At 35.6% G+C, this 12502-nt stretch overlaps 1 protein-coding gene across 1 annotated transcript; it reads right to left on the minus strand.

The window, feature by feature from the left end:
• Nucleotides 1-7345: 7345 nt before the first annotated feature.
• Nucleotides 7346-8753, minus strand: LOC137743738 (uncharacterized). The gene is made up of 3 exons (XM_068483684.1): nucleotides 8555-8753; nucleotides 8327-8427; nucleotides 7346-7543 (listed from the first exon to the last, which is right to left on the minus strand). The coding sequence occupies exons 1-3, from the start codon at nucleotides 8695-8697 to the stop codon at nucleotides 7512-7514; spliced, it is 276 nt and encodes a 91-aa protein (XP_068339785.1). The 5' UTR covers nucleotides 8698-8753; the 3' UTR covers nucleotides 7346-7511.
• Nucleotides 8754-12502: the final 3749 nt, after the last annotated feature.

Below are 12502 nucleotides of genomic sequence, written 5' to 3' on the forward strand. Positions count from 1 at the left end.
AATTAAATCCTGCCAACCAAATTGATTAGGCAGCAGATGTACTTGTGCATTGTCAATGCATACTAAAGGTTATCTTTTAAGTGTGTGACACCCCAAATTTCATAGACTATTTGATCTGTCATTCATTAACTAATTATAATAATCTGCCTATTGCCAATTTAACAACTTCACTTTGCTTGGTTTCCCAACAGACTACCTAAAATTGCAGACTTCTTCAAAACCCTTCACAGAGAAAAAGAAAATAAATAATTACGAGAATGATCGCACCATACCTTTTCAAAAGGCAGCCGTCATATACCTAATGCCATGAAATCAAGGTTCTAAAAGATGATGGATGTTTGCCGGACAGCGGATTAGAGCTTAGCATCTGGACGGATTTTTAATTTTCATATAACATATAAATATAATTGTCTATACTTAAAAAAATACATAATTGTATTGAGATATATAAATTACAAAATAGAATACCATATAGTTATAAAGTATTAGAAATGGGTTGCACTATACTACACAATGCTCAAAAAATAATTGGTGTCAAATTCTCATGAGAGATTGAACCTAAAATTTTTCATTACAAATAAATATTATTACTACTAGATTATAGTGCTAGTAGCACCTTTAAATATTTTTAAAACTATGCATGAAACTGGTCGAAAGTGTATCATGGTAGAGACTTCTGACCAGAAAAGGTCGCTCTGTAGTAGTATAATTCTCGAACATAGATGCATAAGTTTTCTTAATAACAATGCAATTTCCCTGAGCAGCCTAACCTTTAATTTCGCTGGGAAGGATAAACCCTATAGAAGGCTAACAAGAAGACTTTTGAGACTTTAGTAGGAAAGAACTAAATATGGGTATATTTTAACTAAAATAGTTTGTCTGCTTCTGTTAGAAAAACAATTAGAAGGAAAATACTTGCATTCACCTCATATGCACTCTTTGCGGATAACGTATCTTCACTTATCAAGTTTTATAATCGAAACAATTCAGATTTTGATAATCATTTGAAGATCATTCGAAGATCATTCATTCAGAAAATCATTTGAATCATATATCATTTAGTAATCCAATTAAATGTATGGAACCAATTGACAGTATAATAAGTAGCAAGCAATATATTCATGATAAGCCGTTAATTTATTTGATATAAAGTTACTAGTGGACATCATGGAATTGTTAATCATCAATATTCATTTTTTGGCTCCCTTCATGTTTAACAATGTTACAGCTTAACCTTAATATTCAGCGTATGAAACACACTCAAAAATATTATGTGACATTATAATCGTCAAATCTTACAACCCAATATTACATAGTAATAAATGCTGAGGTTCTAGTTAATTGCATAAAATCACATTGTTATAGCATTGTTACTATAACAATGTTTATGTTGTGGACGTCCTGTTACACTGTCAAGATAGCCTATTATATATGCATGAACGTGTATGCATTATGAAGTTATTGTTCAGAATAAATGGTACTGATACTCCTCTTTTAAAGTAACAATCTCTAATGGAAGTGACTCTACCATTTACAAAGCCGGTCTTGAGAGTAGCCGAAGTATGCGCCCGCCTAGGACCCCTAAATTTTTTACAATTCGAATTCAATAAAAATATCAAAAACTAAAATCATAGGCAATAATATAATTTTCAACAAAAAAAAAAAAATGTTTTACTTGTTTTTTCATTTCCCTCACCCACATGTAACTTTAGTTTTGCACATATACGAAAATTATTATCCTCTTCACTCAAGTATTTTCCCCAGCTGTCAGATGCAGTCTCTGTAATTCAACTGTTCAATCATTTACTGAACGCAATAAGTAATATTGTAATAATAGAAAATTGATTGGAATTTGGTGTACCGACACTTCAACTTGGGTGTTTTTAGTTTGTTTCTCTATCAATTTATTATTTGTAGAATATTGAGTTGATTGTTGCATTGTGATTTCACTAGAAAGATTGAATGAATTAGTTATTTTATTATAATGTTTATCTATCTTTCTTCTTTTGATATATTTTTTAACAATTTTTGATGTAGAAAATAGACTTTTTCATGTGTTTAGCAAATTTTTTTTTTTTATACATGTGAATGTACAAGGGACCAGAGTCAAAGAACTCTGGAACTCAACTTCAAAGGATTGCCTAGGGTCCCCCAAATTCTCAGGGCCGCCGTGGATAAATACTCTTAACACACTAGGGCTACAAAGGCTCCAAAATTCCAACTATTATCTTATATTCTCCCATCCAAGAATTTAGAGAAGAAATATTATTTAGGAATGAGTATGCCGCTTTTTTTAGTTCAAACATGAACACCTAAATCAGCGGCCGCCAACGTGTGAGCAACAATGAAAACAGTTCATAGGAAAAGGATCTTTCTATTTTGGCTTTGTACCTAACAATAACTAACTCTACCAGCCTATAAATTGGACCAGAAAGCATTGAAAATCTTTCATTTGACACAAATTACCGTTGATAATAATGTGTAAAAGAAAAGATCCCACACTGGAATATTTTCTCATGACATATGCCAAATCTGCAGAGTTTTGAACGTGGACCACTTGTTTTGTTCAAAGGAATTAGGCCATTTTGAGGAGGAAATATTGGAAGATAGATATATAGTCCACACTGCTAGGTCATGGATTATCCTTCACTCAACACTTTTGGCCTTTCTTTCTTGAGGATCTACATAAAACTGGAAATTGGAAGGCATGTATTATGTCCTGCACGTTGCATGCAAGTGCCTATTCAACTTTTGACCACCAAAAAAAGGCCATTCAACTGAAAACATGAAATGGTGTCGGAGCTAACTGTTTTTTTTTTTTTTTTTTTTTTTTTTTTTCTTTCTTTTTGTCAAATTCATACTCACGCCTTGGTGCAATGGCAACACTCTTCTCCATCATTATAGCAGATGACCACTTGTGTCGGAACCAACTGTTTTCAATATTATAGGGAAGTTGCCGGCCTGGGTTGGTAACTCGGCTTTCGAAGAATGAAAGAAAATAAATAAAATAAAATAAAAATTAGTAAAATAAAATAAAATGATTGGGGTTTGCCCCTTTGTTTAAGTGCATAAAAATTCTGCTGATCTCAATCAACATTGTCGTGTTCCGTGCGTTTATGATGATGGGCACTGAAATTTTCTTCTGAATAATCAAAAGCTCTCTCCCTCCATCTCTTAATATAATATTGTGTGCGTGTAAGCAGGCATGTGTGTGAGAAATGGACACGAGACAGAGACAGATAGCTCTACACCGACAAGATAGAGATAGTCAGCTGATGAACAAATTAGTTTCTTTAATTTTCTCTCTAATGGTTTATAAGATTGCTAATTAATCATGTTTTCAGGTTTATCAAGAGCTTAAAGCTTTGGAATTTATAGTAGATTATACAAAATATATTAATCATACATTAGGATTTGGATGTTGGCCTGTTGTTTTAGGTCAAGGGGAGGAATTTGATAGTCATAGATGAAGATTAATTTTAAATTTATGAGAAGGTGGGTAAAGAATTTTTCAAATAATCAAGTCTTAAAACTGATTACCATTAGGCTTTGGAAGTCAACTACTCAAATGATCAAATCAAAACATCTCATAGAAACTAAGCTACACTTGGAGGAAATAACTCCACTCTATTAATGTGTACAACACGTTGGAAAGCACCTATTGTTTGATCTCAACCATGATTATATCTTCGTGTGATTCTGTGAGTGGCTCATTCAGTATTTGATCACGTCATATTGTAAGTCAAAACCAAACGCTCATTTAAAAAGATATATCTTCGATCTTATTTATCTTGTGATTAGAATATTACACTTACACAAAAATATACTCATGTGACAATGAAGTTTTTCTACACAGTAAACCTCTCCCACGCATGACAATAACTAAGTATGAGGTCCCCTGTCGATCTTCTTTCTCTCCAAGTCTTTTCAAAATCACAAGTCACAACCAGTGGCCTAGTTGAATATATGGCCAATTAATTTATCAACCAAATTTAAAATAACATCTCATCTACTAATTAATTAAATAAAGCCATGTGAAAACTTAGGTTTTCAAAGTAAGTGTATGTATTAAAATATATGACTTAAATAATCATGTGATGCATCTCCCAATTAAGTCAAAGATATTGCATGTAAGCATCCATTAAAACCTGATGTATTTGTTGCTTCTTGGAAGTTGTTAAAAGTCCATTTTGGTTATTAAATGAAAATTAACAAGTGAAAACTGACTTAGAAATTGCCATTCAATTCCTGCATCATCAGAATAATATAATATTTCAGAAAATATTAACAATGTAATTTAGCTCCATTTGTCGGCGCATTTGTATTGCTATTTTTAATATAAATTGAAAATAATTTTTTTAAAAAACGATATTATCTACACTAAAAGAGTCAAGGAGTGGATTAAGCCTCATAATGAACTAGCAATAATTTGATTCAAATTTGTCTTTGACAAGAATCGAACGATACCAAACGTAGTTATATCGTAATTGTAGTAAGCCTTTCTATTTGGGAGAAGAAGCTGTTTTTGGTCAACTTGTGCTGTCTTCAGGAAGGTTGCAGATGTTAGACAAGATGTACAATCATCGCAAAAACGAATCTTTTGTTTGAATATGTTGCTAACCAAACCACCTTTTTTTTTTTGTTTTGAAGTGTACGTACAAGTGTTTTGGTGTTGAATTTGTATGTCTTTTAATAAATGTTGAGAACGTGAAGAACTTGGAAAATAAGTTTGCTTGCCACATTTAAACATCTTGCTGATTACCACTTAGTCTCTAGGTATGTACTCGTTCTACGTTGAACAATTGAAGGAGGTTCTAAGTTCTGATCTCATGGTCACTAGAGGAACCCCATCTATGTGTTCGATTGGTACAAAAATATTGGGAAATTGGTTGTTCGAATGATTCGAAAGCATCCAAATGTTGAACTAAGGGTGATATGATGAGATGAGGAGGACGTCCAATCGATTTGTTTGGCAACCAAAATTTAGCTTCCGATCATTTTAGCTAATTGCTCAAAATTATTTGTGTAACAATAAAACAACCACACGAGCAAAAAAGTATAATAATAAAATAAAAAATGCGTTATAATATGAATAAATTTAATAGTGAATTTTTCACCAAGGAATTTATCACGTGAACAAATTTGGAAAATGAAATCATAGCGGCAACCAAGGTTATACGGGTCCATTGAAATTTTAGCACAATTGAGAAAAAGTAATGCAATTGGGCCGATCCAGTTTACTCTTCTTCTACTCTGCCTTTGCATCACAAGGGAGGATTGTGTAGGAGCAGTTTGGTTTAGGGTTGCCCTCCCGCACTTTTTTCCATGAGTGAACGGTTAAAATTTAACTAAATCCCGTTCACTCATGGAAAAAAAAATGTGCGGATGAGAATTTCGAATAGAAGGTGATACGTTGGAAGATGAGGGTTGTTTTCATGAACAAAGAATTTCAGCAAATTGATGCGCCATGAGCAAATGCTGTAAATCATGTTTACATATATTTACTGGAAAAAATTAACTGAGATCTAGACTCTTTAGATTTGAAATCAAAGTTGATCTCTAAGGAAATGACTCATCCGCATTCACAAATCAACAAAGTTCAAACAGGAGCTATACTATCATTTAGGGAGCGTTTGTTTGCCCTCACTAAGTTGGACTGGACTGGACTGGACTAGCTATTAATCCAATACTGTGTTTGTTCCATGCTGGGACTAACATTAATGAGACTAAAAGGGACTAGCATGGACAAAACCCTTCACTAAGAGATCTTAGCGAGACCCCCCAATAACCATGGGACTAGCTAAGACTATCCTCTCTTTCTCGTCCTCGTCATGCTTAACGACCACTCCCGACAGACTCCTCGTCATCTTCGGTCACCTAGATCAATCATTAACTTTCCGACTCTCTTTCAGATCCATTTCACAACCAACTTTCATATAAAATATACCAAATTGAAGCTGGGAGTGACAAGATTACGATTTTACCTGAATCGAGGCTAAAATGTGGTCGAATGTGGCCGGAAAATGGTCTGGAAGTCTCGGCCTGTTTGGGCTTCTTCAAATCCATGACAGATTCGAGCATTCAAAGCTAAGATCTCGATCCAAGGATGGTGATGAATTCTTTGGCAGTGCTAACTTCATCCAATTTAATGAGGGTTGGCCGGAAAACACATCGGGAAACCTGCAACTCGTCGGGAAAATTGAAGCCGTGAGGTTCCATTCGAACAACGCATAGCTAGAGAGGGAGGACAGAGAAATAGAGACTTGAATCAATAAGGAGTTTGACCAGGAATGAGAAAGAGACATGAATTGAGAGGTCTAAGAGGAAAAAAAGAGGGAGAGGGTGGGACGATGAGAGAAGAGGAAAAGAGTGGGACGGAAATGGTAGGAAAAGATAAAGAAAAATATAAGATCATAATAAAATATTAATAATTTATATATTAAATAATATAATATTAGAAGTTGTTATTATCCAGCTTCTTAGTCCAATACTGCACCAAACGCTTCACTAAGTTAGTCCAGTTTAGTCTAGTCTAAGCCAGTCCAGCTTAGTCCTTGAAGCTAATCCAGTCCGAAATAGTCCGGCGCAACAAACGCCCCCTTAAGGATCGAAGCGAAACAGGATAAGCAATGAATGATCGATTGTTACTCAGCAAATAGCAGCAAGGGTGCCAAGGGAGTGATTTATACAAGGAAACGAATACAAATGACTGAAAACAATGGATAATATGCTTCTAAGAAAGATCATTCAGATCAAAAGGAGAAAAAAAAAAATCAAGTCAATCTAATTACCCCAGAATACAAAACGACATTTTTAACTCCGAAACAAGCCTTCTGTTTTGTGCTCAAAATAGAAGTTCAACAAACTTAAACTATCCCAAAACACCGTCTCCAACAAAGTAAATTAACTATCGCTCAGTAACAATATGCTTTGCACGACTAGTTGATAACCTAGCCTTCTTCTCATCTTGCTAGTTGTTACTAAGTACACTCTACAGCAAGCAGCCGGTTCAATAGATACTAACATACTTGCCTATTAAGCAAGTAGAGGTACAAGTGACAGGACTCCTTTAGAGAGACGTCCTCATTCCAATATCTCTCGCAAATCAAATATACAACATTGTAACCCAAAAAGAATATTACTAAAAGAGAAACAACTGAGACCTAGATTTCAGGCCTTACCATTCCACAACCAGGGTTATTTCTTTTCCCAAAAGCAAACCGTCCAAAGACAACTCGTCTCGTATTTTATTTGTTACTCTAATACAAATTATTAAACTTGACATTTCTTCAAAGCAATCCAAGTACATCATCTAATTTATGAATGTTAAATTGAATTCACCATGTAACAAACAAGAAGAATTTCACGAGATGTCAAAGATTTTCTATTTAATTCAAAACAAGCATGTTCAGCAGTTAACCTCAAAAGACAAGCATTTCGACTTTCCAAGGGAACTTATCGGCAAATTCAAGAAAAGTAGAAGAACTCTTGATCTATGCATGCACACGCCCCTAGATGGGACTGATGTAATTCACAAATCTACCTGTTGACCATGGGAAAATAGAACCATCAGGTAACTCCAATAACGCCTATTAAATTTGTAAAAGAAGAAGTCCAAAAGTTCAGCACATAAATCAGGCATCGTTGCTATCTCATTCTTTCCTCTCTTTTTTCATTTGGTTTTGACAACTGACGCTTGATAGCATAAACCACATAAATTTCAAACTCTTGAACAACAATACTTGTAAGTTGTAACATATTCATTATTCACCAACGACATTTCTGACAACAGTGCAAGTACATCCCACCTCTGCGAAAGATGTAGTCATTAAACTCAGTGAATATAACAATACTACTAAGGAAGTGATTTCAGCACATCCCTTTTGGCCTTCTCTCCCCCCGCAGCCCCATGTTTACTTCTAGCCTTTGGATTGAATAAATGAAACGATAATCAAAGGACATAAGTAAACAACAGTGTGCAGAAGAAGAAATGGGGTGTGTGGAAATCATTTCCCTACAGCAAACATTTACCCATTTGGCCAATTTAACGAATCAATGGTAAACGGTGCTAATTTATGATTATTGTATTCATAGGAATTTAACACGGTTAGAGCTTACCTTCTTAATCTATCAACTAACATTAGCTTTTATAACGAAATAAAGGACAATAAAAGTGGCAAAATTATACAGATGAACATTATACTATATAACAAGCCTACAGAACATTGAATAGCAATTAACAAACAACACGCCGGTAAAACGATAGGAAGACGTAAACATGGATGCAACAACACCAAATTAAGAGAAAATGAGGAGCAGTAGGAACCTTCGGAGGAGGTGGCCAAGGCGGGGAGCTTGGAGATAAGGCAAGCGGACGCAATGGCAGTGTGGAGCGGTTGAAGAGAGCTCAATTCTCGCCGCAACAGCCTTCCAATGCAAATATAAACAAGATTATTACATTCATATACATTTGAAATGTGTGTGTGTGTGTGTGTGTGTGTGTGTGTGTGTGTGTGTGTGTGTGTATTGCATCTATATGAAAGAAAGAAACTACCTTGAGGAAGGGGAGCGACGAGCCATGAAATTGGACGGAATCGAAGGGCATGGCGCTGCTGAAATTCTTGTTCTTGCTGTTGACGTCGCTGCTCGGAAAAACGCGCGCAGAATTGTCGATCTTCCAGCGATCGAAGCTGACATTTTTTTATCTCTGTTCGTCTGTGTATTTCGATTCCAAACCCTAAAACCTCTGTAAAGCCCCCATTTCACTCACAGAGAGAGTGATGGGGACACAGCTCTAATTCACGTCCTGCGTCGTATTGGGTTGGGCTGGATGAAATGGTATCGTATACGGGCCCAATATATTTTGGGCTTTTAGCCTGAACTTTCGACCAACATGCCAAGTGGGTAGTTGTCGAAATATATTTCTTTTACAAAGCGATGTTCTATTATTCTAGTAAGGGGCTTTTAGATCACGGTCCAAAAATGTAGGCTGTTTTTCGGACTAAGTTCAGTTATTTAATTACATATTTTTGTATCAATTATTCAATTTTATATTTTTAGATAAAAAATTTAAATTCATTACCTTTTGTGATAAAGGCATATAAAATATATATATATATATGTAATGCAATTAATCTGTGTTATAGGTAGACTAACAACAAAAACCTATGGCATAGGCAGATAGACAATTAAATATATATTCTACCCATAAGCAAGATATGAAACATAACTACAAAATACAAAAATATAACACCTACAAGTAAGATACAACTATACATGTTTATTATAAATATAAATCCTTCATATAGTAGATAAATACAATCAACCTATGATATAGGTTGATTATTGACACACCCCGACCAAAATCAAGGCGTGTTGCCCGTCACGCGAAGGTGACGTAGCCATGTGCACAGTGCGGCAACAATATTGATATAAGAAATGCGAATAAATAAAACCCAACTAACTAAAGTACTAGATAAGATAAGGTGCAAGACGAAATAAGTGTGAATTCACAACCAAAGCATAAGTAGCTTAAGTGCAGTCCAGCTGGACGAATACTAATTATACAACACCAAAGGTAAACCTACAATGGTGATATTCTGTCAAAGCTGCCATGGATTCCTCGCAAGCCACCAAAAAACACTCTTAACTAGAACCTGGAGGGGTGCAAAACAAAAAGTGTGAGTGGGCAAAAACAAAGCTTTTCAAAACCATTTCATTTATCAAAGATTGTAACCCCTCGCCGTAAAACCTGTATAATTTCTCAGAAAATAGAATACATATTTATACCACAACCATGCTCAAAATAGCAAACTTCACAAATATGCCATATCGAATATCTCAGCAATAAAATATGTAAGCCAAGTGATATAAATTAATGCAAATGATATGTCAGCCGCAGTCACCTAACGTGACATGTACGGCTGAATCTAGAGCTCATCCATCTAGCCGAAGTCACCTAATGTGACCTGTACAGCTCAAATCCACATCTCAACAAATATACATGCACACGAGTTGGAACCACCTAAAGTGGTTTGTACGACACGACTGGGTATAAATAAGTACGCTAAAGTGCTATGATCACGTGAAGACTGTGTGAATAATCGCGGGTCACCTACGAGTCGGAAACACCTATAGTGGTCTGTATGACAGGACTGTGCACCTAACTTGAATCCAAGGTGAGCGTATGGTGCGGGAGGTGAACATCACGTGAAGGACTGTGCCCTAACTCTAGGCAGAAGCACTAACACCGCGGTGCAAGTTTATGAGCTCTCAACACATCTCACATAATCAACCAATTTACATAAACAATCTACAACTCACCTGGTATTTACCTGAGTGTCCACAGAGTCAAATCACAATATGTACATTTCATACAAATTCATAGTCTAAGCATAAATCAATAGGCATGGCATTTCAAACATAATTTCATTTAAATCAATTTTCTGGGAAAAATCTCAGGTATATAGGTATATACGGAAAACCAAAAGCCCACTCACTGGTTTGTGGAAGGGTCCTTGATTAACTGCACTTGTCCTGAGGATAGGTCTCACATATATGTGAAACAACTATATAAACGTTAATTTAAAGCACATAAACGAAACTAGCTAATAACATCTCATACATTACTCAAATTGGGTGTTTGAATATACCAACATAATCTACTCAACACCATAAACATCCCCATATTTTTAAAATAATTTTTGGACCACCCACGCGTCGCCACGTACCGGTAAGGGCACAAGCGCGCCCCCACGCGCGCCTAACCCTGACGGAAACTTAACTACCGTTAGGAATATTCCGTGGAATATTCTGTTAAACATACCTAACGTCGTTAATCGCCGTTAGGAATATTCTCCTTTCTTCTCCGGTGGATCACCGGACTCCGCCGCCTGGCGCCATTTGTGTCACCGGAAATTGGAAAATTTTCAAAGCTTGATATCTCCGCCATTTCTCAACGAATGAAATTTGTACCAAAATGAAGCTTACAACGAGTAGAAAAAAACCTTACCACTTGAAGCCTTGAAATCCACGGGATCTCGCCAGAAAACCCTCAAACACTCCAGCAACCTCTGCAACTTGATGAACTCGAGCTTCCCGATGTCCAAAACACTTCAAAATTACTCCCCGAGCTTCGTGAAGACGTCCTAAAGCTTCCTATAAGCTTAAAACTCACTGAAAATTCCACGATCACAACTGCATGAACAGTAACCCAAAATTGGGTTCTCTGGTTTCCGGGTTTTACGAGTTCTCACGTCGAACTAAGGGTATGGATGAGCTCTTGAGCTCACAAAGAACACAAAAGCAACCTTCTCGACATTGATCCATGAAAGATGAAGCTAGTTTGAAGAGTGACTGTACAACTTGTACGGACAACGGATGTAATCTGAGAGAAGGAGAGAGAAAGAGAGAGTCAACAGAGAGGTTTAGGTGTGTGTGTGTGGTCCTCGTGGGTCACCAACCAAAAACAAAAGAAAATAAAACCTAAGTCCTAAGTAGTTCCAAAAGTATAGGAAAGTTAGGAATTAGACCACAACCAAAAACATATCACACATAACACATTTCAACGTCCAAGGGTAATTAAGTCATTTCATTACCCTCGAGGATAAAATAATATACACCTTCGAGACAGGCTGTCACAATTATAAAAAATAAAATAAAAAAATTATAAATGGGGTTTGGAACAGAAGAACAAAAAATTAAATTAAATTAAAGAGATTACTAAAAAGAAATTAATTTTTATAATAAATCTTATCAATAAATAATACTTACTGATAATAAAAGGATCTTAAATTTAAAAATTGGGACTTATTTCAAGAAACTGGATTATTTCTAATATTGGTCAAAAAATTGGACTTACATCAAGTTTTCCCTCCTAGTAATACGAGAGTGTCGAGGGATTTGAATTCGATTAAAAGGTAGTAAGAGCAAGAGCACACTATTCAAATCAACTAAATTGTCATATATCTATGTTGTACAAACATTATGTGTTATCTGTTGCACCATTTGGTATGTTATAATCTACTCGTGAAACGGTGAACAGGTTTTCTATAGCATTAGAGTCGGGAACTCTCCAACGACAAAAAATTTGGCATGCGACTTGCTCATCTGTGAATGACATCATAATTCTCGACTCTATCTACCCTTTTATAACCATCTAGTTTCTCAGTACGTGTTTAGGGTTGGTTTGGTACTGCTGTGCTTTGAAAAAAAGCTACTTCTGCTGTGCTGTGAGAATAAGCAGCTGTGAAATAAAGCAGCAGAGTGTTTGGTAAACTTTTTTGTAAAGGTGCTTTTGAAAAAAAAAAAAAAAAAAAAGCAGTATTAGAGTGTTTGGTAAACTTTTATGTAAAACAGATGTGAAAAAAAGCTGGTTTTTCAAAGCTTGGTTTTGCAGCTTCTTGTTTTTGGCTTTTTTTCATCCAAAACTGTGAAAAAAAACTGAAGCTGAGTGTTTACCAAACACAAAAACAACTCCCAACTTTTTTTGATAGCAATTTTT

The sequence above is a fragment of the Pyrus communis genome, chromosome 8, assembly GCF_963583255.1.
Source record: "Pyrus communis chromosome 8, drPyrComm1.1, whole genome shotgun sequence".
Classification (NCBI taxonomy): domain Eukaryota; kingdom Viridiplantae; phylum Streptophyta; class Magnoliopsida; order Rosales; family Rosaceae; genus Pyrus; species Pyrus communis.